Genomic DNA, 27,287 nt, shown 5'->3' on the forward strand with positions numbered 1-27,287 from the left:
ATCAATGTAAGTATGGATCAAGAAACAACAATGTAATTATGGATCAAGAGAAAACAATGTAATTATGAAAAAAGAAACATCAATGTAAGTATGGATCAAGAAACAACAATGAAAGTATGGATCAAGAAACAACAATGCAATTATGGATCAAGAACCAACAATGTAATTATGTAGCAAGAAGTATCAATGTAATTATGAATAAGAAAACTATAGTTTAATTTTGGATAAAGAAAGAAGAACCCTACTTGGAGCAAGTTTTAAGACTAACATGAAAGGATATGGCCACTCAATGATAAACTTCGTGTATCTTCTCATTATATTGTCCTCTTTCAAAACGAATAGGGACGTAGGCGTCTTCTCCATCGGAGTGGCCTTACGCTGGGCCATGGCTTGAGCCAATGTTCTTGGGCCGGCTAAGCCTCCACACTCTTCACGTACATTTTTCCCCGCAACCTCGGCACTTAGAGCTCGGAGTCTGTCAAAGAATAAGAGGGGTTATAATCATGTGATAATCAAATCAGTTTCAAACCTGTTTAAGGTGTTGTCTTTGTTTTAAAAAAAACATCTACCTAGGTAATTATTTGATAGACTGTTTAGACAGAGTATTCATGATGAAATTTTGTACAATGGACAGCAAATCTCTGTTGTGGAGACACATGTGTAGAGGACTGACTTGAAGACGAAAGATGGAAGACCTTCGAAACGTCGTCCTGCACACTTGTCTCTCCACAACAGGCAGTTGCTATCCATTCTACAAAGTTTCATCGTCTATCTAGGTTCTAAATAATCTGTCTCAAATTATGAAGGACGTGTTTTGGTTTTCTTCTGGCCAAATCGTCCTCGTCATTCACAATTATTAGATAAAATAAAATAATTAAAATGAACGTCTTTTCAGACATACATCAAAGGAGACTTGTGATGATTCGTACTATATATATATAGTCTATACAGTTTATAGCTGAGTTCTGGGCGATTACAGAGAGCGAAACGAGACTTTCGTGTTATGCGTCTATTGTCGTAAACACTCGCACTTGTGTACGTAAGTGTGCAATAAAAGAAACGGCCAAATCAAACTAATTTTTTCCTAGAAACCTATCTGTGTTGACCAGTTGTTTCCACTCTAATTCATCAAATTAAGCGCGAAAACGCCTTGTTGTATTCTGCGCCAAAGTTCGATCTACAGCACACCCTGGCGTAAAGTAAAACGATATCGATGGAAACAAAAATCGCGTTAATTTAGTATCATAGATATAACATATACGTCATTGTACTTATTGTAAAGTGTTTGTTATTGTATTTATTGTAAAGTCTATGCTATTTTAAAGTGTACGTTACTGTATTTATGTTAAAATGTAAGTTATTGTACTCATTGTAAAGTGTATGCTATTGTATTTATTGTAAAGTGTACGTTACTGTATTCATTTTAAAATGTTAGTTAGTTAGTTATCAGCATTAGATTCCATCAAGGAACATAGGGTCGCAATGGCTTGCGGATTCTTCAACAAGTATTTAAGTGAGTAGGTTGTTAGCCCACTGCACCGAGCCGTCCCTAATTTAGTAGTGTAAGACTAGAGGGAAGGCAGCTAGTCATCACCACCCACCGCCAACTCTTGGGCTACTCTTTTACCACCGAATAGTGGGATTGACCGTCAAATTATAACGCCCCCACGGCTGGGAGGGCAAGCATGTTCGAAATGTAAGTTAATGTATTTATTGTAAAGTGTACGTTACTGTATTTATTTGAAAATGTAAGTTATTGTACTTATTGTAAAGTGTATTATTTTACTTATTATAAAGTGCATGCTACTTTACATTTGAAAACAGTTACGAATAAACTAAAAACTAGTTTTTACAATAAATTACTGAACATTTTAATACACGCATTTCACAATAGCTTCGGGTTATCAGGACGCTTGGCTCAGAATTTGTTTGTCGCTGGTTCAAGTCCAGTCACCGAACATGCTCTTCGTTCAGAAACATTATTATGTGAAGAACAATTCCACTTTCAGTTGGTAAAATGTAGCTAAAGGGTTGGCAGTATGTTGTGTTCATTGGCTGCGTTTCCTCTAGTCTATCACTTCTAAATTACGTTCGACCAGCGCAGATAGCTTTCGAATAACTTTGTGCGATGTTCAACAAGACAAACAAACATTATTACATCATCAAACGAACCACTATATTTCTAAAAGGTTTATCCACACATATGTAGATTGATATGTAGGAAGTTGTAAATACCAAGAACTCATTAGAACTTTAACAACCTTAAACCCTCGTCTCAAAGTGCCGATTGTTTTCATTAAGTAAGGTGGGAGAAACATCAGGTGGCGCGGAACCAGAAGTCGTCCATAAATTGTGGCACAAACAATAACGGTAGGTAGTTTTAAAAAGAAAAGTAAAAGGATACCATGGTCTATACCTACAACTGTGAGTCATTTTATGTTGTTAATTATACAGGCTCAGACACTGTAGGGTGAAGGTTGTACTTTATTAGTGCCTTATTAGTTTCATGTTCGCTTTACTAGTGCATTCTAGTTTCATGGTTACTCATGTATTGTCTTTATAGTTCATTCTTACCACATTAGTACATTTCTAGCTTTATATCTATTTTGTAAGTTTCTTTCTAGTTTTATGTACGCTTTATTAGTGCCTTTCTAATTTCGTATTCATTTTATTAGTGCTTCTCTAATTTTATATAAACATTTTGGAAAACATTTTTTAAAAAACTGACATTTATTACGATTTCAGATAAGACTAACATTAAGTAAAATAAGGCAGACTGGTGAAAAGCCATCCCTCTTAACAGCAGGTAGCGTTTTAACAGCAATTAGTTAGAGGAAAGACCACACTATGTCTTATGAACCTGTATTAGTTAGAATGAAAACCACACTATGTCTTACGATGGTGTATTAGTGACAGTAAAGACCACACTATGTCTTACGAACCTGTATTAGTTAGAATAAAAACTACCCTATGTCTTACGAACCCGTATTAGTTAGAATAAAAACTACACTATGTCTTACGATGGTGTATTAGTGACAGTAAAGACCACACTACGTCTTACGAACCTGTATTAGTTAGAATAAAAACTACCCTATGTCTTACGAACCCGTATTAGTTAGAATAAAAACTACACTATGTCTTACGATGGTGTATTAGTGACAGTAAAGACCACACTATGTCTTACGAACCTGTATTAGTTAGAATAAAAACTACCCTATGTCTTACGAACCCGTATTAGTTAGAATAAAAACTACACTATATCTTACGATGGTGTATTAGTGACAGTAAAGACCACACTATGTCTTACGAACCTTTATTAGTTAGAATAAAAACTACCCTATGTCTTACGAACCCGTATTAGTTAGAATAAAAACTACACTATGTCTTAACGATGGTGTATTAGTGACAGTAAAGACCACACTATGTCTTACGATGGTGTAGTAGTTACAGTAAACACAAAGTGTCTTTCTCAACGAGTAAATTGTTTGTTTCTTTGTTTTGTTTTCGAATTTCGCACAAAGCTACTCGAGGGCTATCTATGCTAGCCGTCCCTAATTTAGCAGTGTAAGACTAGAGGGAAGGCAGCTAGTCATCACCCCCCACCGCCAACTCTTGGGCTACTCTTTTACCAACGAAAGTAGGATTGACCGTAACATTATAACGTTCCCACGGCTGAAAGGGCGAGCATGTTTGGTGCGACGGGAACAACGAGTGAATATTTGTTACTCATACACAAGACAGTTTCACACAGACTATAATATTATATATTCTTTATAATATAATTTCGTTTCACCTCAAGAAACTGAAGAATGAAAAACATGTTCCATAAATTTTAGTTGTGAACCAGAAATTAGATAATAAAGTTAGGTTCATATACCAGTTTAACTAGGATTACACAAGCTCATAATAAACTATACTGAGTATAATACATTGATAGTTATCGATAGTTTCTCTTGAGGTCTGAGAGAAAAAACCCGAAATAAAGTCTCAGTTGTCTGATAAAAACCCGACAAAACGTTAAACCTGATCCGACATAAACGTTATGGTAACCTGAGAACCTGAATGGCAGCCCTGACATGAGAAGAACCTGACATAACGTTACGTTAGCCTGAGAAAAACCCAACAAAACGTTATGGTAGCGTAAGAAGGAACCGAACATAACATTTGGTAATCTGAGAAGAACCCGATATAACATTATGGAAGCCTGAGAAGAACCTGACATAATATTATGGCAGCCTGAGAAGAATCTGACATAACGTTATGATAGCCTGAGAAGAACCTGACGTAACGTTACGGTAGCCTGAGAAAAGCCCGACATAATGTTATGGTAATTTAAACCTGGCCTCGACACGAGGTCATAATGGCCTAAGAAAGAACACTTACAAGTCCACAAATAAGAATAACAATGCTTGGAACTCACGTACACGTAATTCCATACGATAAACCTTAATTGTGAATCTGCTAATTAACAAATACAATGGAGACAAAATGGGGCTACTTGCAAGTTTCTCAAGAGTTTAGTATTATTTGCAACACCAAAGAAATGAACCAATGTTGAATGTGTCAGAACAAAATCGCAGCAAATAATTTTAAAACATCGTCGAAAGTGATACATTTGAGCAGTCAATTTTTTACTGGCTAGGTTTTTATAAGTACACGTTAGCGTGTCGACTTTTAAACTGAACATATATCAAACTTTAACGGCATGTACGCTGTACCTTTAGTGAAAATTCTTGAGCCGGTTCCATTCCTTGTGTGAATTTCCGCGAACAATCCAAAGCGTTCTTGTTTTCAATACAGTTGCCAACAGCTTAGAAACAAAGGATGGATAGGTGAAACCTGATAACCTGTCCTTACTATTGTATATTCTCTAGGAAGTTAGAGTCGGGGTTAGTGACAGTGGTTAGCTTCTCATCGCACGCGCAACCAAAAGCCTTTTTGTAATAAGATCAATACATCCTCAGAGAAAATTCCAACCGCTCAGGCAGACATCGTTCTTAATGCAATGAGCTTCTAACTCTCTTTTGTGCAAGAGCATCTGGGGTTTGAGGATATCGGAGTAATTCTTCGGCTTTAACTTACGTTCTCACCCACAAACTTTCACCCATCAGAGAAAGCTAGTAGATTCTACCGGACCCCGTATCAAGGAAGAATACATTTACACAGAGACATGTAAACGTGTAGAAATAATATTTCCGTGTCGCTTCTACGAACGTTACACCTTATGTAATATCTCTCGCAAACACTGAGTAGATTATGGATTCGTTTAGGCTAAACTGAAACGATTTTGCTCACTTTCGACGTGGTTTGGTACGACAGTCAACTAGTGCTATCTAGCGGTTGTAAATATAATAACTTTATCGTAAAAAGTGTTTTAATTCGTATTTTACTACATTTCACCAAACAATCTGAATGTATATCACACTAAGCTGAACTCTTGTTGTGCAGCAAGTATACAAGTCATATTTCTTTCGTTTATTTATTATTATAGTGTAATAATATTTTATTAATTTAAGTTTTCAAACTTTAGAATTTCGTGTACGCAAAGAAGAACGGACTTGTCAATAAAAACAAAAGGGCACTAGAAATTCTTTAAGACAGAATTAGAACAATTTAATCTATGAGGCCTTTTTTCCCTTTTGATTAGCTATATTTATGTGCGCCAGCAATACCAAACGTGGGTCACGTGTGTTTCAGATTTTATTACTCATCAGGATCTCTACCAGTCTATCATCAAAGTGAAATTCTTTCAGGCAAGATTAAAATAAATTAATCTATGATACCATGGGCTTGGTAATATACACTAGTCCAAAGGGTTTGACCTCCTGAGTCCAAAACTGTAATTATATCTCAAATCGATCAAGAGATGACAAAGTTAGAAACTGTATTCTAAAGATGGCTGGTATGGGTATTAAATCTTTAATTAAAATAAATTACAGAACAATGTTTCGGTCTTTTTTAGGTAATCTTCAGGTTAACAAAGAAAGTTTGAGAATATTGTTTTTACTTCAAGTGGGTTTCTCGTCATCACGAATAGGCTAAAAACTACTAACCCAGATTTAATTGGCCTGACCAATACTCGTGTTCTTTCAGTCTATATTTTTGCTGCTCCAGATCACTCTTTTTTTAATCCAAATGACAAAAACCTAAAATCGGCTCACTTTTACGTAAAGCTGTAGGAAAAATGTTAGACCCATAGTTCACGCGAATTTTTGCATAAGTGCGCGCGAAAGTTTTCGTGAGATGTGAGCGTTTTTGTTTTTAATAACTTTGCACTCGTGTCTAATATTAACACCACATAAATCTCCAAGTTGTAGACTGATTGTAAAGATCTATGAGTTTAATAAATTTGAAAAAATCCATAAAAGTTAAGTATCTTTTTATATCAAATAAATGTCCGTGTTTTTGTTGTGAAGAGAAAAAAAGGAAGAAACTAAATCACAATTGGAAGTATTGTATCTCAGGTATTAATTAATTAATGGATTACCTTGAAATTTGATAGGTGAAATAAGAGTCCAGTGAAACACATTATCTGGAAATATGTCCTACTTTGGACTACCGCAGTCCGAGCTACAGATGGTGGAAAATTGCTAATAAACTTTTACTCCTGTTAATAGCACACAGTGTAATCCACAGCAGGTGGGTGTGGCATGGCCAGGTGGGTTAAGGCGTTCGACTCGTAATCTGAGGGTCACGGGTTCGAATCACCTTTACATCAAACATGCTTGCCTTTTCAGCCGTGGGGACGTTATAATGTGGCGGTCAATCCAACTCTTCATTGGTAAAAGAGTAGCCCAAGAGTTAGCGGTGGGTGGTGGGTGATGAGTAGCTGCCTTCCCTCTAGCCTTGCACTGCTAAATTAGGGCTGGCTAGCGCAGATAGCCCTCGTGTAACTTTTCGGAACCAAACCACAGCATGTTGTTTTAGACGCACAATGTATTTAATTTTAACATTTCTCTTTCGAACAGTGTTGAATTGAATATCATTGTAGTCTAGTTTTACAGGAGTTTCTTTGAAAGCTGTCTTAGTTGTTTACAAGGAAAGTTCTCATGTACGGTTAACCGTCTTCCACGTTTATCGATTATAATAATTCCTACTAGTCGAAAAACATATTCGTAAAGAATGTTGATTGTGATATACAGAGATTTATAAACACAGTATGACGTAAAGTATTTCAAAGTTTATATTTATTTTGTTTCTAGAGCTTACATTTTGCTACTGGTTTATCCAATTTTGTTTTTTTTTTTAGAATCTAAGGTTTTTCTTGTATTTTTTCTACTCACTTTGACATAATGAATCAAGCGTGGCTCACTGATTAATTTGACGGACTGAGAACCCTTAGGTCCAAGGTTGAGCGGCGACACACTGCTTTTTATGAGAACTTGAGAAATTGAAGTATTTTTTGGTGAATTTTGCGCAAAAACTATCTGTCTTAAATTGAATTTGAAGTGACAGGCCAGACGGAAGGCAGCACCAACCACTCTCAACTCTTGACCTGTTCTTTACTAAGGAATAGTGAAATTAACCGTAACGTTATAACACCCTCGTGGATAAAAAGCCAACATGTTTGATGACTAGTTTCGAGCCCATGAAACTCAAGTTATGAGTCTATCGGCCATGCCAGGCTTAGCAGCCACAAAGAAAAATATTACCTCTTTAATGCTCTTCTCAGATAAGCGATAAGCCTAATGGCTCATAACACTAAAACCGAGTTTTGATACCTCTGGTGGGAACAGCACATATAATGCTTTTGTAGGTTTATGCTTAACAAGAACAATGGAAAAAAAACACCTGTCAGTTAACATCGCCATCTAGTGAGCGAAAAAATAAACATTTTTAAGCGGAAAATATTCTCTACATGTAATTTCATATTTAGTTCTTTTATTTTTTCCAAATCAACTAATATGAATAATGACTGCTAACATACAATAAAAAATTAAAATTCATTTGACGTATTATAACTGTAATAATGATATATAAATAAATAGAAAGGTTTTTTACGAAAACATGATTTGAAACAGACATCTTAGTACTGATTACGGACGTTTTATGTTAAATGTTTTACCTTCACGTTTGATTACTGACTTTACATGTTAAATGTTCTACCTTCACATTTAATTACTGACTTTTTATGTTAAATGTTTTACCTTCACGTCTAATTACTGACTTTACATGTTAAATGTTTTACCTACACATTTAATTACTGACTTTTTATGTTAAATGTTTTACCTTCACGTTTGATTATTGACTTTACATGTTAAATGTTTTACTTTCACGTTTGATTGTTGCCTTTCTATGTTAAATGTTTTACCTTCATGTTTGGTAACTGACTTTACATGTTAAATGTTTCACCTTCACGTTTTATTACTGACTTTACATGTTAAATGTTTTACCTTCACATTTTATTACTGATTTTTTATGTTAAATGTTTTACCTTCACGTTTGATTATTGACTTTACGTGTTAAATGTTTTACTTTCACGTTTGATTGTTGCCTTTCTATGTTAAATGTTTTACCTTCACGTTTAGTTATTGACTTTACATGTTAAATGTTTTATTTTCACATTTGATTACTGACTTTTTATGTTAAATGTTTACCTTCACATTTGGTTACTGACTTTACATGTTAAATGTTTTACCTTCACATTTGATTACTGACTTTTTATGTTAAATGTTTTACTTTCACGTTTGGTTGTTGCCTTTCTATGTTAAATGTTTTACCTTCACATTTGGTAACTGACTTTACATGTTAAATGTTTTACCTTCACGTTTTATTACTGACTTTACTTGTTAAATGTTTTACCTTCACATTTTATTACTGACTTTTTATGTTAAATGTTTTACTTTCACGTTTGATTGTTGCCTTTCTATGTTAAATGTTTTACCTTCATGTTTGGTTACTGACTTTACATGTTAAATGTTTTACCTTCACGTTTGGTTGTTGACTTTCTATGTTAAATGTTTTACCTTCATGTTTTCCACTTAATTTCTTAGTCAGCTACTCTTGCGTGATGACCACTAATGATATTTTACTCGAAGTGAGGATCGAACCATACTTATGTCCGCATGGAGCAATTTAAAGAAAGTTTTTGCTTGCTTATTATTAAACATAAAGCAACTCAAAGATCTATCTATGCTGTGTCCACCCGCGATCAACGAAAACTTATTTTTAGTGTGATAAGTTTTCAGACTGACCGTTGTACTACCTGAGGTTTATAGAAGACACGTGCATAACTATTCATTTCTGATCAAAGCAAGATATCTACATAGATAAGAACTAAAAAGTAATCCAGTAATGATTATATATAATTTGATTTAGTGTTATTAATTACAATTATTAGAATACATTGTTTCATCGTTAGAGTACTCTTGTTAGCGATGTTTTCGGACTTAATCCCAAGAATAACGCACGATATTCGGCCAGTTTAAGAAATTTAATTCAGTCCTTAACCCTAATACTATGTTAGTTATGTAAAATAATCCCAGAGATTAAAGTATATACTGGATAAATGACAAATAATAAAACTAGATATTTTTTATATTTTATATAATGGGAAATACACCATAAATAGCGTCGCCACCACTGCTACATCTGTCTTATCCAAGCCAGACTGACGAATCCCAGTACTGAACGAAAGACCTCATCGGCACTACATATAGCAGATATAGCGTGGGTGACTTATTTGTATATATGCTTCTTTTATTTAACCCCTAAGTTCTTATAATCAGTTACAGAACACATAAAAACTAGTTGAGGACTTTCGTACCAACTTCTTTGAAAAATCTGCATTAATTAGAGCTTCATTTTCCATTTAACTTAAAACATAAACTACCGACCTCATTCTTCTACTAAAACAAAAACTTTTCAGGGCCACTTCTGTTTACTGCTTTGCTCTCTACCTGTTTACTTAAAGACGACTTCTTTATCTGATTTAAGTTAAAAGCCACACATTTTTGACCAATGGAAATCCATCACTAGAGAAGTTAAGACCACATTCATCACCGGTATTGAACTAACGATTACATTAAAGCGGGTTAGAGGTCATTTAACCTCCAGTAACTCTTAAATATCAAAGGAGCAAAAACACTTCTTTTGGTCATTTGCAACTCTATTTAAACACTCTAAAATTTCAATGCCAAAAATAAGATCTCTCGGGCTATCAGTGATGTCGATTTTGAGTGCTATTTTCAGGCTATGAACGTGTTAAAATAATAATGGTGAAATCCCACTGTTCGATTACATTAGCCTATAGGGTTATTATGGGGTGCCATTGTTCTCCATTTGGTCGACCTGTTTGAAGTCAGGAACTCCTAGCACAGACATCTCTCTTGTAACGTTATGGGATTACCAATAATAAAGGATAAATTTTGCACTGAAAAATCACGTCTCTTTGTTGTCATTATTTCATATTAAATAAAAATAGAAGTCTAAATTCACTCCTTTTTCGTGGTCTTAAAAGAATCCAAAGTCAACTTACGCAACTTCTTCAAGAGTCATGCTCTCGAACTGAGAGTGTACCATAGTAAGTTTGTGGTCCGACGCCGTCACAGCTCTTCCTCTATTCTGTGGTGGTGTTGATAGAGCCGAAGGATGCAAGGTGGCATTCTTCTGAGGTTTCTCGTCGTCTTCTTTTTTCCCGTCACGAATTCTCAATTTCGAGCGGGAAATGTGATGATGGTGAGTAGAGACATTTGTAGACGAATGACGATCTTCTATCATCATATGAAGATTATTCTGGACGATTTCCTGAAAATAGAAATAATTACATGGTCTCTATAAATAAATCTCATTGAATCTTCATACTAAAGTAGATGTTAACAAAGATAAAGTCATCTGGCCCAACTATTTTATAAAGAACATTGTTAACAAGTTGTGTTAAGAAAGATAAAGTAACCAGATCCAACTATTTTATAAATAACGTTGTTAAGAACTTGTGTTAACAAAGATAAAGTCAACTGACCTAAATATTTTATAAGGAACATTGTTGACAACTTGTGTTCACAAAGATAAAGTCAACTGACCTAACTCTTTTCCATCTCTGATGATTTAGGTCTTGAAGAACTGGGAGGTTGAGATTCAGGTATCTTGTTTCTTCTTGAGCTTCAATGATTTGTTGTTCAGTAGTTGTGGTTTGGTAAACTGATTTCGGATGTCTGTTAATTACTATTATAACTTTCCATTATCACGGTCATGTCTGTTTATGTTGTCAGATTATGTATTTGTTTATAAATTTTTGTGTGCCGTGTTGTTGTGATATGCAGTGTTTGCGGTGTAACAAGTTATTGTATGATCTGTGGTAGTAAGGATGTTAGGTGTTCGATAGCTATTTTACTCAAAATATGATACTACCATCTTAGTTTCGGGGGTTCCGGATCTGAGATAACATTTATTTTTAATTGCTTCGCAGCGAACGTGCTTGATTCGTCTGTTTTGAATTTCACGCAAAGCGACTGCGCTAGTCTTCCCTATTTTAGCAGTAAAAAACTAAAGAGTAGGTAGCTCTTCATCACTACCAATCGCCAACTATTGGGGTACTCTTGTACCAACGAATAATAGAAAAAGATCGTCACATTATAACAGTGGAATGGGCGAGCACATTTGTTGGGATGGATGATTCGAACCTGCAACCCTTTGACTGGGAGTCCAGCATCATAATCATCTAGCCATGCTGGCCTCGCTACAGACAAGACCAGAAGATGGATCTCATATCAACTCAAAGTATGATAGGTATCAAAAGCTGTTAGCACACATGCAGTCAACTGCGAGCCACCAACAGCTGTAACAACAGACGACTATTACTCACAGTAAACAGTAAACTTTTCAACAGTATCGTTCACAACGCTGAACCGAAACATGAACCGAAGTTTATAAAATAATATAAGTGATCAGAGAAGCATGAGGAAACAAATACAGTAACTACTACCAAACACGTGTGGTTCTGGTATAGTATGGCATGGGGCATGGCTAATATTATATTTACAATATTTTTACCAGTTCCTTACTCAGTCAGTTATATTTTTATGTTTCTTAGAAGAAACAAATATGAGTAAAACACATGGTTCAGTTCCACTTGTTTTTTGTTTTTTTATATTATGGATCATCACCTACGAGGAGAGGATGAGCTGGAACACACTGTCTCGTAAACTTCACCGACTGGATGAGCTGGAACACATTGTCTCGTGAACTTCACCGACTGGATGAGCTGGAACATACTAATGTTTCGTGAACTTCACCGACTGGATGAGCTGGAACACATTAATGTCTCGTGAACTTCACCAACTGGTTGAGCTGGAACACATTGTCTCGTAAACTTCACCGACTGGATGAGCTGGAACATACTAATGTTTCGTGAACTTCACCAACTGGATGAGCTGGAACACATTATCTCGTGAACTCCACCAACTGGATGAGCGGGAACATATTAATGTTTCGTGAACTTCCACGACCGGATGAGCTGGAACACACTGTCTCGTGAACTTTACCGACTTGATAAGATGGAACACACACTGTCTCGTGAACTTCACCGGCTGGATGAGCTGGAACACACTGTCTCGTGAACTTCACCGACTTAGGAGGTTACCAACGAACAGAATTGTTTCTACATGGATAACAGTAACTAAAAACTATAAGACAAGATAAACATGGCCGACGTCTTGCTGTGTAACCAGTCAATAACGTCCAAACCATAACAAGGGTTAGAAATCATCTACACTGCCAAACCAATGATCACACGTCAAATAATCTTGCCAGTAATTTACCCTGTCAAAACATGCTTCAACAATACAAAGCGTAAGTAATGTTTTCCAACTATAGCCTGCCAAAACATGCTTCAACAATACAGAGGGTAAGAAATGTTTTCCAACTACAGCCTGTTAAAACATGCTTCAACAATACAGAGGGTAAGTAATGTTTCCAACTATAACCTCTCAAAACATGCTGGTGGTTAGGGCCCTCTACAAAACACAATTTTGAGTTCGAATCTCCGTCACACCAAACATGTTTACCCAAGCATGTGAGCGTTACAATGTTACGGTGAATCCCACTATTCGTTGGTAGGTAGTGATGACTAGCTGCCTTCCCCCTACTCTTACGCTGCTAAATTATGAACAGCTATCGCAGATAGCACTCGTGTAGCTTTGCGCAAGATTCGGAAACAAACAAAACAAAACGTGCTTTAACAATGTTGCGCGTGACCAATGTTTCCAATTACAGCCTATCAAATTATGATGAAGTACATCAGAGAAACCAGTCCTTCTCCCAGTGTCAACAACTTAAACTATTGAGTACATTGAACAAACCAATCGTATCCAATAACTGTTAAATAAAGGTATTGGTTAGTGGTATGATACAACCCTTCTCTTTGTTTGTTACTTTATAGCTAAATCCATTCAGATTAACCCTTATTCTCAACATATGAAAATTAAAAAGTCAACATTACAGAAAAATTCATAAATATCTAAACGTCGAACTACAATTTTTCTTCTTGTTAATATTGAATATCAAAATTACTTGAACTCTTGACGTCAAATAACATTTTTTTTTTTTTCATGGAAAACTTCTGCTAAATCTCGTTTGGAGACAGCGACTGCGCCCTCTAGGTTAGTCCCTTCGTTACTGAGGTACTACAACAAAGTAACAGTTTGGTAGAAACCTAATTATTTCGTACCTGCAAGTGAGAAATAACCCAATAAGTCGATATTTAGGATTCAATTTTCCACCTTAGTGACTTGAAAATAAGATAAAAAGACAAGGCTTAACCCTAAGTAGATAAATATCGCTGTAGGGGTTAGGCCAATATCAAAGACATTAATAGTAAATGTCACTAGTGCTTGTATTGGGTCTCTTTTTGTCTGTCGGTCGTTTCTCGATTACTGTAATCGTGTAAATAGAAAATAAATACGATACTCCAGTACGACGTGCACGTGCACTCGGCATTGAGCGGCTTTCGTTTACACAAGAAATGTGTTTACTAACTGTATTTGAATGTTATTTCTTCAAGTCTCGCGTTTTATAGATTTCATTTTGGATTTAATAAGAGTGGTAAAACCTATCATGTCAGTTCTTTTCAGGAGAGGTAACTCAAAGAATATTACGAAGAGTTTTGACACTGTGTTACCAAGAATTATAACATACGTTTCCAAGAGGTGCGACACAATATTCTCAGAACAAAATTATATCAAAATATTTTTAAACCCTAGCTCAAAGAGAAAATGTCGAGAAAAACCATTCCAAACTCGAATATTAAAAACACTTCAACAGTGGTAATAAAATTATACAATGCTGGTTTGGTTTGTTTTGAATTTCGCGCAAAGCTACACGAGAACTATTTGCGCTAGCCGTCCATAATTTAGCAGCGTAAGACTAGAGGGAAGGCAGCTAGTCATCACCACCCACCGTCAACTCTTAAACCACTCTTTTACCAACGAATAATGGGATTAACCGCAACATTATAACACCTCACGTCTGTAAGGGCGATCGTGTTTAGTGTGACAGGGATTCGAGCCTGTGACCCTCAGATTACGAGATGAATGCCTTAACCACCTGGCCATGCCGGGCCATGCAATGCCGTCAAACAAGAATAGCTTGAAAGCTGACAGTGAATGGTGTTAACTGCCTTCCATCTTGTATACCACTTCGAAGTTAGGGGCTGTTAGCGCAAAAAAACAACCCTATTTATGATGTTTGTTAAATACGTACGATTTACCTGGAATAAAGTACAAAGGTACACAATGAGCTATTTGTGCTCTGCCCACCACTGGTATCGAAACCCAATTTTACCAGTATGAGTCCGGAGACATGCCACTTTGCCATTGGGTGGCTGAAATTGTTTGTTTTTTGAGTCTAGCACAAAGTTACTCGAGGAATATCTGTGCTAGCCGTCCCTGATTTGGCAGTGAAGAACTGGAAGGAAGGCAGCTAGTCATCACCACCCTCCGCCAACTCTTGGGCTACTTTTTCCCAGCAAATAGTGGAATTGGTCATCACATTATAACGCCCCCAGGGCTGAAAGGGCGATCTTGTTTGGCGCGACGGGGATGCGAACCCGCGACCCTCAGATTACGAGTCGAACGCCTTAACACGCTTGGCCATGCCGGGCCACAGGGGGCTGAAATATGTACGAAAGTGTGTATGTGTTTTCTTATAGCAAAGCCACATCGGGCTATCTGCTGAGCCCACCGAGGGTAATCGAACCCCTGATTGTATACCGCTAGTACACTCACCGCTGTACTAGCAGGGGGCTCGTGCGAAAGTAAGCAATTGAAAAGTATTCGACGAGATAACAAGGTGTTGAAAATGTATGATGAACTTTCTAATAAAAGCATTATAAAAAGTATTCTAATCCTTTAAAGTATTGGGTTGAGGAATAATTCGTGAGCGTTTTTTCAAGTTAAAAAAATATATTCATAAATGAAACGCTTTCGCAAAATATTTCATGTCATTTGGTAGATAATTTTTTGCTCTAATAGATGGTGTGTTTGATTTTCATATGTCTTTAATTTTTGCTTTCATTTTCAGCTCATTAAATGGAATGTCAAGTGGACAAAATCGAGCATTTTCGACACCATCTGCTTTTCGCATTTAATTTCTTGCAATTTCTTTTAAAACAATGCATACTATATACCTAGGTATTACATGAAATAAAGTATCATAATAAATGTTTTGGGTGTAATGTGTTCATGCATTGAAGTATTGTATAGTTTTGCATGTAATGCTTGAATGAAATTATTTAAAAACGCTCACGAATTATTCCTCAACCTAATAATTCACTTTCAGACACTAATTCCTGAACGTTTAAGAACTTAGACTGCATGAAACAACTAATATATATCCATTTAAAACGTAACCATGCTGTTTCGTTGAACTAGGTCCCCTGCTGGTACCTGCGGTAAGTTTAATGATTTACAACGCCAAAATAACGGGTTCGATTTCCCTTGGTGGACTCAGCACATAGCCCGATGTGACTTTGCTGTAAGAAAAACACACAAATGCACACTCGTTGAACCGTAGAAAAAGCGCCACGTATTAACCTTTTGAAATATTATCGTAAATGTATTGAATTTTCATAGGTGTAATTAAATTCGCCAGTAGTCTACTGTACTAGTAAGCGCTCACTTATTAGGCCGGATTTACAACGCTAAAATCGGGGGTTCGATTTCTCTGGGTGGTCTCAGCCTTGCTATAAGAAAAAAACACAAACACTTATTAAGCCTTATATTCGTTTTACGAAATACGGTTTTAGTTGCCTCAAATACTTAGTCCCCTAGTGGATAACATACTTACAAAGCTAAAATCTGAAGTTCAATTCCCCGCGGCATACATGCAAACAGCTCAAAGTGTTTGTGCGTTAGTATAAACAACTTTCTTAAGTAATTTTATCAATGGTCCCGGAAAAAAACTGGTATGTTACTTCCATCCTACTCACCCCCCTCCTTGAATCGTGTAAAATGACTGAAGGAGTGGTTAATATTTGTCTAAGCGTTCTGCAATGATCTGACATGTTCTATAAACATTTTTGCCACTCTTATATGGCCTGCTCCCTTCTTTTAGTGGCTCAGCGGCATTTACAAGGCTAGAATCTAGGTTTCGATTCTTGTGGTGAGCAGTGAACAGATAGACCATTGTGTAGCTTGATGCTTAATTTTAAACAAAGAAACAAATTCATGAGACTTCCTTTCCGCTTTCTCGGTGAGCCAGATTTTATAAGTATTAATAATGACAACTAATAACCAATGCACCACCTGGTTAATGAGACTTTAAGCGCATAATAAGCAAAAATATATTTAATTTTTTCATATTGAAGTAATTTGAATGTTTGTGAAAACTTAATTAATGGAAGATAAGGCGCGAAAACTTTCAATTAGTACATGATTTTTATTCAGTAATTTACATCAATAAATAAATTAAAAGAACAGGATGAACTAATTAGAAAACGTTACGATCACAAAGACAGTTTCATCTTATAAACGATAATCGATGAAATTATTTACGTTGGAAAATTTCTAGACGGTGGCTCTGTGGTAGAGTTTGAGGGCTAACAACTGTAAACTTTGGAGCTCGATTACTGTAGGGGACACAAGTTTGACTTGTTTGCAGTTAAGTGCAAAGCTACACAAAAAGCTATCTGCGCTCTGCTCACCACAGTTATCGAAACCAGATTTATAGCGTTGTAAGCCCGTAGAGGTAGCACTGTGCTGATCTGGGGTGTGTTAGAGGGTATAGACAGCAGAGGATAACCAAAACAAACAAACAGTTAACAAAGTTTTTAATATTTACAAGTTTCCAGTTTAGAAATTATAAACTGTTTAAAACTAAATATGTAAATATAGGTTCAACTAAAGTTTATTCTCGGTACCAAACAACACAGAAAACGATAAAACAGAAGTGTTGTGTGTACATTTGTTGTCGTTCCTACTTTTTAACTTATCTCAATCCAACTTGAAATACATCCTCAGGCCCTGGCCCGACACGACCGGGCCCAGCATAGCCAGGTTGTTAAGGCACTCGACTCGTACTCTGAGGGTTACAGGTTCGAATCTCTGTTACACCAAACATGCTCAACATTTCAGCCATAAGGTCTTTATAAAATTAATTATGGTTAATCCCACTATTCGTTGGTAAAAGAGTCGCCTAACAGTAGGCGGTGGGCAGTGATGAGTAGCTGTCTTTTCTCTGATCTTTCACTGATAAATTAGGGAAAACTAGCGTAGATAGCTCTCGCATAGCTTTCGCAAAATTTAAAATAAAACAAACCAACTCTTAGGCATTCCGGAAAATTTTCTATGGATTATAATTCGGTCTAAACCCCATGGTATTGTCATGAGAAGATAGGAGATACTGAATGTCTTTGTGTCTGTTTTTCATGCCAATAATATTTTACTGATCTTAAGCAAACTGGGCTTACAACCCTGAGGCGTCCGAAAAGTGACAGAAGTAATTAGCGTTTTTCTGATCTTTTACTTCATTCTCTCCGAGGGCATTTTCTGTGTATCTACCTTTCGCTTTGACAGATCGCAACCAAATACAGTTTGTACTCTTGGGACCCCTGGAGAGTGACAGGTGGATCTTTTGTCTGTCTGTCTATGTTTCCACCTTTAGTTTGGTCGATCTCAGCCGAACTTCGTACACACTCTTAAGTCCCTCAAGGAACGACAGGGGGTGACTTCGGATCTAATCCCCAGCCTTTCGTGTTTGCCTTCTACAAATTTTACCATTCTTTATAAAATTGAGCACCTATCCTTCTGAGGACCGCCCATTTATCCCCTGTGCTTTCCAATGATTTCTCCCTTCGAACTAGGCTTGGCATGGCCACGTGGTTATGGCGCTGGACTCGTAATGTGAGGGTCGTGGGTTCGAATCCCCGTCACACCAAACATGCCCGCCATTTCAGTCGTGGATGTGTTATAATGTAACGGTCAATCCCTCTATTCGTTGGTAAAAGAGTAGCCCAAGAGTTTACAATGGGCGTGATGACTAGTTGCCTTCCCTCTAGTCTTACACTGCTAAATTAGGGATAGCTAACGCAGATAGCCCTCGTGTATCTTTGCGAGAAATTAAAAAGAACAACAACAAACCCTTCGAAGTCACCCTTAGAGTAAGTACCCCGGAAAGTTATATAGGGATCGACATTTGGATCTCTACTCCCTTGCGTTGAAGTCGTGCATACAAACATAGCAATACACAGCAACTTCTAAGTAGCATTTTTTTTACTCTATAACTAAGGTCTGCTAACTAGTCTGCGGGTTGTAGATTTCAATCCCAACACCAAACAAGTTAATCCTTTCAGCCACAGTGCGTTATAACATGAAAACCAATCTTACCTTTCGTTAGTGAAGAACAACCCAAGAGATGGCTGTGGGTAGTGTTGACTTGTTGTGTTTCTTCTAGACTATCGCTTCTGTATTAGTAACAGCTAGGATAATTAGCTTTCGTGTACCTCGGAGGGGGGGATCACAAAAAAAACAAATAAATCTAGTTTATAGTTTGCTTTGTTTAAGCGCCATGTATTTAAATTTTTATATACACAAACCGCCATTTCTATTCGAATAGCAGAACTCAGTAATGCTACCATATCATTCTAGTGTCTCTTTGTTCGTTCGTTTATAATTAAGCACAGTTACACAGTGTGAGATCTACTGTGTAACATAGTATTATAATTCTTTGGATGAGCCACCTAGGGGCCTCCAGTGTTTGTTATGCGTTTTAGAAGATAAAACACGATAGCCAAGGAGCAGAAAGAGAGAGTTATTCGTGTGTTTTGTTTTTCATTTGAAGCTTAGGATCCCAAACCGATTCACAGAACAGTAAAATATCCCAACAGTCAGATAAATCTTTCATTTTCACTTTGACAAATGGCTACAGAAAATAAATAAGAAAATTCGAAGTGCACGTGCTGGTACGGATGCCACGTCGCGAGACAATCAGTTTCACTGACTAGACAGTGCAGTGGGTCTGGTCTGATGTTGTGGTTAGTTGGTTGGTTTATTGAGCATAGTTACAGAAAGAGCTATCTGTGTCCTCTTCCCACCACGGGTATCAAAACCCGATTTTTAACGTCGTAAGCTTGCGGACGTATCGCTGAGCCACGAAGAGGCATTTTACCAAGATATATCAAAGATATTACTTTCTGCCATATTATTTGTCTTTGGATAACAGGAGTATTTATATATATGTTACACATCACAACATTTTCCAATGAACACTATACAGTTACTGGGTTATAGTCCCGCAGTGGAACAGCGGTATGTCTTCAGATTTACTATGCTAAAATCAGGGGTTCAATTTACTTCGATGCACACAACAGATAGCCTATTGTGGTTTTGCTATAAGAAAACACACAGACGCTAAATTAACTATTACTACATAGTGACAAGGTGAGTTAAAAACATCGCGCGAGTTATTCGTGTTACTGCTTATATTGATTTGAACCATAACTCAATCAGTAAGATCTTGAGTCAGCAATTTGTTTATTTGTTGTGTTTTTAATTTCGCGCAAAGGTACACGAGAGCTATCTGCACAAGCCGTCCCTAACTTAACAGTGTAAGACTAGAGGGAAGGCAGCTTGCCATCACCACCCACCATCAACTCTTGGACTAATCAGTGATGACGAGAAACCCACTTGTTGAGAAATTTATATGCAAAAACGGCTCGTTTGGGCTGAGAAAACACTTTTACATAGAAGAGCGAACAACGTTTCGACCTTCTATGTAAAAGTGTTTTCTCAGCCCAAACGAGCCGTTTTTGCATATAAACAACTCTTGGACTACTCTTTTTGCCAATGAATAGTGGGAAAGATCGTCATATTAGAACTTCCCCACGGTTGAAAGACTGAGCATTTCTGGTGAGACGGAGATTCGAATCGGCGACCTTCAGATTACAAGTCAAGTGCTCTAACTACGTGGCCAATCTGTAGTTTGTTTGGTCTGTGAATTTGTGAAAAAAAAACAACACTAAGGGGTTTTAGCATAATCTATCTAGGTTGTTGATCCAGTATTAAAAACAAACAAACAGAAATACATAAAGTGAAATAGAAAAAGAGTTAAAGAAACCAATTAGAAAGCTTGTGATAGTGTAAGAAACCAACTACAGTGGAGCCCCATTAAGCCGCGGACCAGTAAACCGCGAAATCACTTAAGCCGCTGTAGCAAGTCTTGTCCCAAAATTTTTGATGTATTAAATCTACAACCTGGCTTTTTAAAGTTTCTCACACTCTCCTTGTCTTTATAACTTCAAGGGGATATTTAAAAAGGATTTGCTTTAATTTGGGAAATAAATAAAATATATTACAATAGAAATCGACCGTTAATCTACCTTATCCACTCTCTGTGTCAGCTATGGCCTAGCGCGTTAAGGCGTGTGCTTCGTAATCTGAGGGTCGCGGGTTCGCGCCCGAGTCGCGCCAAATATGCTCTCCCTCCCAGCCGTGGGAGCGTTATAATGTTACGGTCAATCCCACTATTCGTTGGTAAAAGAGTAGCCCAAGAGTTGGCGGTGGGTGGTGATGACTAGCTGCCTTCCCTCTAGTCTTACACTGCTAAATTAGGGACGGCTAGCACAGATAGCCCTCGAGTTGCTTTGTGCGAAATATCAAAACAAACAAACAAACAAACTGTGTCAGCTTTATGGAGGCCGCCATTGTTACCGAATCACACCTCTCCTTACATTAAAGTTAATCCGCGGTAAATCCGTGAAAAAAGTGATCAATAATTAAAGTATTATTTTTAATTCGATAATCCGATATTTTTATGGAATTGTATAAATATTGGCCACAAACCCAATAGAAATCACTTCAGTTTCTGAATTAATAGTGAGCATATCATATTGACATAGCGACCCGCATGTAACACGGGAAGACGAAATTTTAATGGGAAAAGCGAACCATCGCACTGCATTGGTCGTTTGTGTTAAAACGGCACTTGTCAATTGTATCTGAATATTCTATACATTAATATTATAATGATCACGCAATGGCCCGGATGAGGCTCCTCGGTGGAGCTGTTGGCGACTTCGGCTTTTCAGTCACAAAGGTTTAAGCCATGTACCACTTAAGCCGCGGTTAAGCAGGTTGACCCCCCAAATACCGCGGCTTAACGGCGCTCCACTGTATAAAGCTTGTGATAGTGTAAGAAACCAACTACAAAGCTTGTGATAGTGTAAGAAACCAAATATAAAGCTTGTGATAGTGTAAAAAACCAACTACAAAGCTTGTGATAGTGTAAGAAACCAAATATAAAGCTTGTGATAGTGTAAAAACCAACTACAAAGCTTGTGATAGTGTAAGAAACCAACTATAAAGCTTGTGATAGTGTAAGAAACCAACTATAAAGCCTGTGATAGTGTAAGAAACCAAATATAAAGCTTGTGATAGTGTAAAAACCAACTACAAAGCTTGTGATAGTGTAAGAAACCAACTATAAAGCTTGTGATAGTGTAAGAAACCAACTATAAAGCTTGTGATAGTGTAAGAAACCAACTATAAAGCCTGTGATAGTGTAAGAAACCAAATATAAAGCTTGTGATTGTGTAAGAAACCAACTATAAAGCTTGTGATAGTGTAAGAAACCAACTATAAAGCTTGTGATAGTGTAAAAAACCAACTATAAAGCTTGTGATAGTGTAAAAACCAACTACAAAGCTTGTGATAGTGTAAGAAACCAACTATAAAGCTTGTGATAGTTTAAGAAACCAACTACAAAGCTTGTGATAGTGTAAGAAACCAACTACAAAGCTTGTGATAGTGTAAGAAACCAACTACCAAGCTTGTGATAGTGTAAGAAACCAACTATAAAGCTTGTGATAGTGTAAGAAACCAACTATAAAGCCTGTGATAGTGTAAGAACTCAAATATAAAGCTTGTGATAGTGTAAGAAACCAACTATAAAGCTTGTGATAGTGTAAGAAACCAACTATAAAGCCTGTGATAGTGTAAGAAACCAAATATAAAGCTTGTGATAGTGTAACAAACCAACTATAAAGCTTGTGATAGTGTAAGAAACCAACTATAAACCTTGTGATAGTGTACGAAACCAACTATAAAGCTTGTGATAGTGTAAAAAACCAACTATAAAGCTTGTGATAGTGTAAGAAACCAACTATAAAGCTTGTGATAGTGTAAGAAACCAACTATAAAACTTGTGATAGTGTAAGAAACCAACTATAAAGCTTGTGATAGTGTAAGAAACCAACTATAAAGCCTGTGATAGTGTAAGAAACCAACTGCAAAGTTTGTGATAGTGTAAGAAACCAACTACAAAGCTTGTGATAGTGTAAGAAACCAACTATAAAGCTTGTGATAGTGTAAGAAACCAACTATAAAGCTTGTGACAGCTATTTTAGACATCTACAATTTGAAAACTGTCTTAAACCATATTTAGACATTTTTATATAAAACTGAGCGCTAGGGAACAAACTAAAAGAAAGAAGAGTAACTGAAGTCCATGAAGTTCATCTCGGAGAGTCCACAGTTCCATAAAAACTGAGAGCACATTAAATCTTAATCGGAAAATCCATCAGATGTATATCACGTTAAATTCGTCTAATCTCTTTCGACCACATTCAATAATCCGACAATATGTTTCCTGTTTGTTAAATACTTGTTAAAATGTCCTTAGACTTCAGTGAGGAATACTTAATACATTTATATATAGTGTACACATGACTACTTAGATTTAGACTTCAGTGAGGAATACTTAATACATTTATATATAATGTACACAAAACTACTTAGATTTAGACTTCAGTGAGGAATACTTAATACATTTACATATGGTGTACACAAAACTACTTAGATTTAGACTTCAGTGAGGAATACTTAATACATTTATATATAGTGTACACAAAACTACTTAGATTTAGACTTCAGTGAGGAATACTTAATACATTTATATATAGTGTACACAAAACTACTTAGATTTAGACTTCAGTGAGGAATACTTAATACATTTATATATAGTGTACACAAAACTACTTAGATTTAGACTTCAGTGAGGAATACTTAATACATTTATATATAGTGTACACAAAACTACTTAGATTTAGACTTCAGTGAGGAATACTTAATACATTTATATATAGTGTACACAAAACTACTTAGATTTCCAAGAACTATTTTCCACAGACATAAAAAAATTATAAACACTCTATATACATGTATATGTTCTAATATATGTGTAAACTACATCAATTAGAATGTTAGAAAGTACAACGAAACTGTTACAAATTGATTTGTACTTTAATGAAACCGACAGTTGTTTTCTTGTTGGGTTGACCACCACCCAGTGGCACAGCGGAATGTCTGCGGACTTACATCGCTAGCAACCGGATTTTGATACTCGTGATGGGCAGAGCATATATAGTTCTGTTCTATAGTTTTATACCTAATGGCAATGAGCAACTAACTTTATTGGTTAGTTTCTCTTTAATATTTTGCTTTTTATTTTTTAAAATGTTTCCTCTTACGTGTGCCATCTATATTTATTCCTGCTTTATTCGTACAGTAACACATCCAGGTAGTTAACACTGCCAACTGTTGGCGTGTTCTTTTAATAAATGTTCTTGTTATAATTAAATTTAAAAGCACTGGCAATCTTCTAAATTGTCTCCAGTAAAGAGATCAGCCGTAGGCTCGGCATGGCCAAGCGTGTTAAGGCGTGCAACTCGTAATCTGAGGGTTCCGGGTTCGCATCCCGGTCGCGCCAAACTGCTGGCACCTTTTGCCCCCCGCTAGTACAGCGGTATGTCTCCGAATTTACAACGCTAAAATCAGGGGTTCGATTCCCCTCGGTGGGCTGAGCAAATAACCCTTTGTGGCTTTGATATACGAAAAAACACACACACACACCAGAGCAGACAATCAGGTCTGTCGTTGTCGAAATATCGGTTTGTGAAGGTCTGAAGCCTATTAAAAGCACTCACTAGCTAATCAGTATTGTTATGTGTTGTTGTTGATTTTTTAGTTTCTCTAGTTCAGGTATAACATAATTAGGGTCATAGTAAGGATGGCAAGTCCTACTGTTTCTTGAAGATCCAAAGGGATCAGTTGAAAGGTTTAACTGTACCAACTACATACAGAAACAGAAAATAGAACACTTATTTTCATGAAATATTTCCAAGAACAAAGCTGATAAAACGACCTGTATGTTTCTCTGTTATGCACATTATCGGCGAAATGAAGTAACTGACATTAGGTGCACGATAGGTGTTCTACGTCCTTTTTAGAAAGCACCTAATAAACTGTTAATGAAAATATATCAAAACCAATTCTAGAATGTTTATGTGGTTTACTTCCAAATGCTCACCGTTACGAGCTCTTTTAGAAAGTTTCAGCACGGCGCCAATATTTCCCATTCCCTATCACAAGCTTTCATTTTGGTTTGTTTTAAATTTCGCGCAAAGTAATGACAAGCTATAGAAGTGATGACAACTGAAAACATCTACCACAATCCTCAGCCTGTGGTGTTGATACTTCTGTTTGATTTCCGGTTGTTCTCTGAGTTTATAATCAGTTGAATTGGAAATACAAATATAAATTAATTTTTCATCCACTGAAAACTATTTCAGCGACATCTAGTTTACGTACTTCTAAATATTCTAAACATTACGCAGCTTTAAAAGTGTTCTATACAATCATGACAAAGTTCGAGTGTTGCTGACTGTTGAAACTAGTAATTCTATATTATAGTTATTTAATTAGGACATTATTGAGATAGAATGCAAAGAATTCAAAATAAAAAATAAACCTCTACAAACCATTTGTGAAATTTATGAAAATATTACACACCATTATCACCCAGTCGTAAAAGAAATAATGTCATATTATGCCATATTAAAACACAAGCATTTCAGTTAACCTACAACTTGATCTATGCTTTGCTTGTTTACAATCGCAAAACTACACAGTGGGCTATCTGTGCTGTGCCCACCATGATTATCAAAACCTAATTTTTAGCATCATAAGCCTTCTGACTTACCGTTCAGGTGATTCGATGCAAATAAAAAACCCAGCTCACATGTGATAATCAGTTCAATGCCAGTCAATGACGGAAATTATAACACAAATGTCAGTATAATCAGGTTCACGAAATTATAACACAGATGTCAGTATAATCAGGTTCACGAAATTATAACACAAATGTCAGTATAATCAGGTTCACGAAATTATAACACAGATGTCAGTATAATCAGGTTCACGAAATTATAACACAAATGTCAGTATAATCAGGTTCACAAAATTATAACACAAATGTCAGTATAATCAGGTTCACGAAATTATAACACAGATGTCAGTATAATCAGGTTCACGAAATTATAACACAAATGTCAGTATAATCAGGTTCACGAAATTATAACACAGATGTCAGTATAATCAGGTTGAAGAATTTGAAAATTTCTACCAAAATTAAACATTGTGTTATGTTTTTGGGGAATGGACTTGACAGGGAGAAATATGTTCCTTTTGTAACTTGAGTTATAAAACCACACTTAACTATTCTATCCATTATTCTCTTACCACACTTAACTATTGTATCGATAATTCTCTTACCATACTTACTTACTGTATCGATTTTTCTCCTACCAAACTTAACTATTGCATCGATAATTCTCTTACCACACTTACCTATTGTATAGATTTTTCTCCTACCAAACTTAACAACTGTTTCGATTATTCTCTTACCACACTTACCTACTGTATCTATTATTCACCTACTATACTTACCTATTGCATCGATAATTCTCTTACCACACTTACCTATTGTATAGATTTTTCTCCTACCAAACTTAACTATTGTATCTATTATTCTCTTACCACACTTAACTATCGTACGGATTATTCTTCTACCACACCTACCTATTGCATCGATGATTCTCTTACCACACTTAACTATTGTATAAATGATTTTCTTATCGCATTTACTCATTGTATCGATAATTCTCTTACAACACTTACCTATTGCATCGATGATTCTCCTACCACACTTAACTGTTGTATCGATTATTCTCTTACCACACTTACCAATTGTATTGATTATTTTCCTATGACCTTCTCCTGTTCATCGTAGTTCTATCCAGTTGAACTGCGAATATCATTGTAAGAATTAAAAGAATACGATTTTCCCCAACTGGGAGATAAGTGAACTAAGCCTATTTTTCGTGGTGTTATCTGTTTTTGTTAACATAACACCTACGATCGTTACAACTTGAGTAATCAACCTTCAATGTAATCTACACCAGTCTTGGATAAAACCGTTAAATACTACCCGTTTTCGCTTTTCTCGAAACCATGGAAGCTGGTTTCGAGTGTGAGAGGCCTTTGATTGAAGCTGGCGTGTTTAGCAGCCCTTTCTATATGCTGACTGTAACACATCCGCTCCTAATGTTCGTCCCTCAGAGGCTGAGCCGTAATCCTTACATCACTTTGCGCGCGCTTTCTTGATAGTGTCTCTCGCCACAGAATGTCTGACAGCAGGTAAGTTGCTCATGCGCAAGTGTTGTTGGACTTTTTTATTTAAATAATAGAATTATTACCACTTTAAAAAATGTTTCTGGATGCGCGTGAGCCCAGTCACCAAAGCCAGGCAGTTTTACCGTGAATACTTAAAGTTGACACACATTAATTAGCGATTTATATTATAACAACTGCTCGAACCTCAAACAAATATAATGTTGTGCAGTTGATCGAAAGGACTTAATAAAAATATTAAATATTCAATTAAATTTGATAAACTTATACTACCCGCTCTTTTCATATATATATCGTTAATGTTCTTTATTCGGTATAATTACAAACATC

The 27,287-nt window shown here is 36.3% G+C and overlaps 1 protein-coding gene across 1 annotated transcript; it reads right to left on the reverse strand.

Moving 5' to 3' along the window:
• Window positions 1-207: 207 nt before the first annotated feature.
• LOC143233226 (uncharacterized) lies at window positions 208-26,931 on the reverse strand. Its single transcript, XM_076469214.1, has 3 exons — window positions 26,511-26,931; window positions 10,478-10,746; window positions 208-475 (listed from the first exon to the last, which is right to left on the reverse strand). The coding sequence occupies exons 2-3, from the start codon at window positions 10,720-10,722 to the stop codon at window positions 208-210; spliced, it is 513 nt and encodes a 170-aa protein (XP_076325329.1). The 5' UTR covers window positions 10,723-10,746; window positions 26,511-26,931.
• Between the last annotated feature and the right edge of the window lie 356 nt (window positions 26,932-27,287).

The sequence above is a fragment of the Tachypleus tridentatus genome, chromosome 1 (genome assembly GCF_004210375.1).
Source record: "Tachypleus tridentatus isolate NWPU-2018 chromosome 1, ASM421037v1, whole genome shotgun sequence".
NCBI classification, from domain to species: domain Eukaryota; kingdom Metazoa; phylum Arthropoda; class Merostomata; order Xiphosura; family Limulidae; genus Tachypleus; species Tachypleus tridentatus.

What these genes read in the sequence shown, in the direction of transcription:
- LOC143233226 (XM_076469214.1), bottom strand. Translation starts at nt 10,722, where the DNA reads ATGATGATAGAAGATCGTCATTCGTCTACAAATGTCTCTACTCACCAT. An exon ending in ATGACTCTTGAAGAAGTTGC is followed by an intron (nt 476 to 10,477) that starts GTAAGTTGACTT and finishes ATTCTTTGACAG; the next exon opens with ACTCCGAGCTCTAAGTGCCG.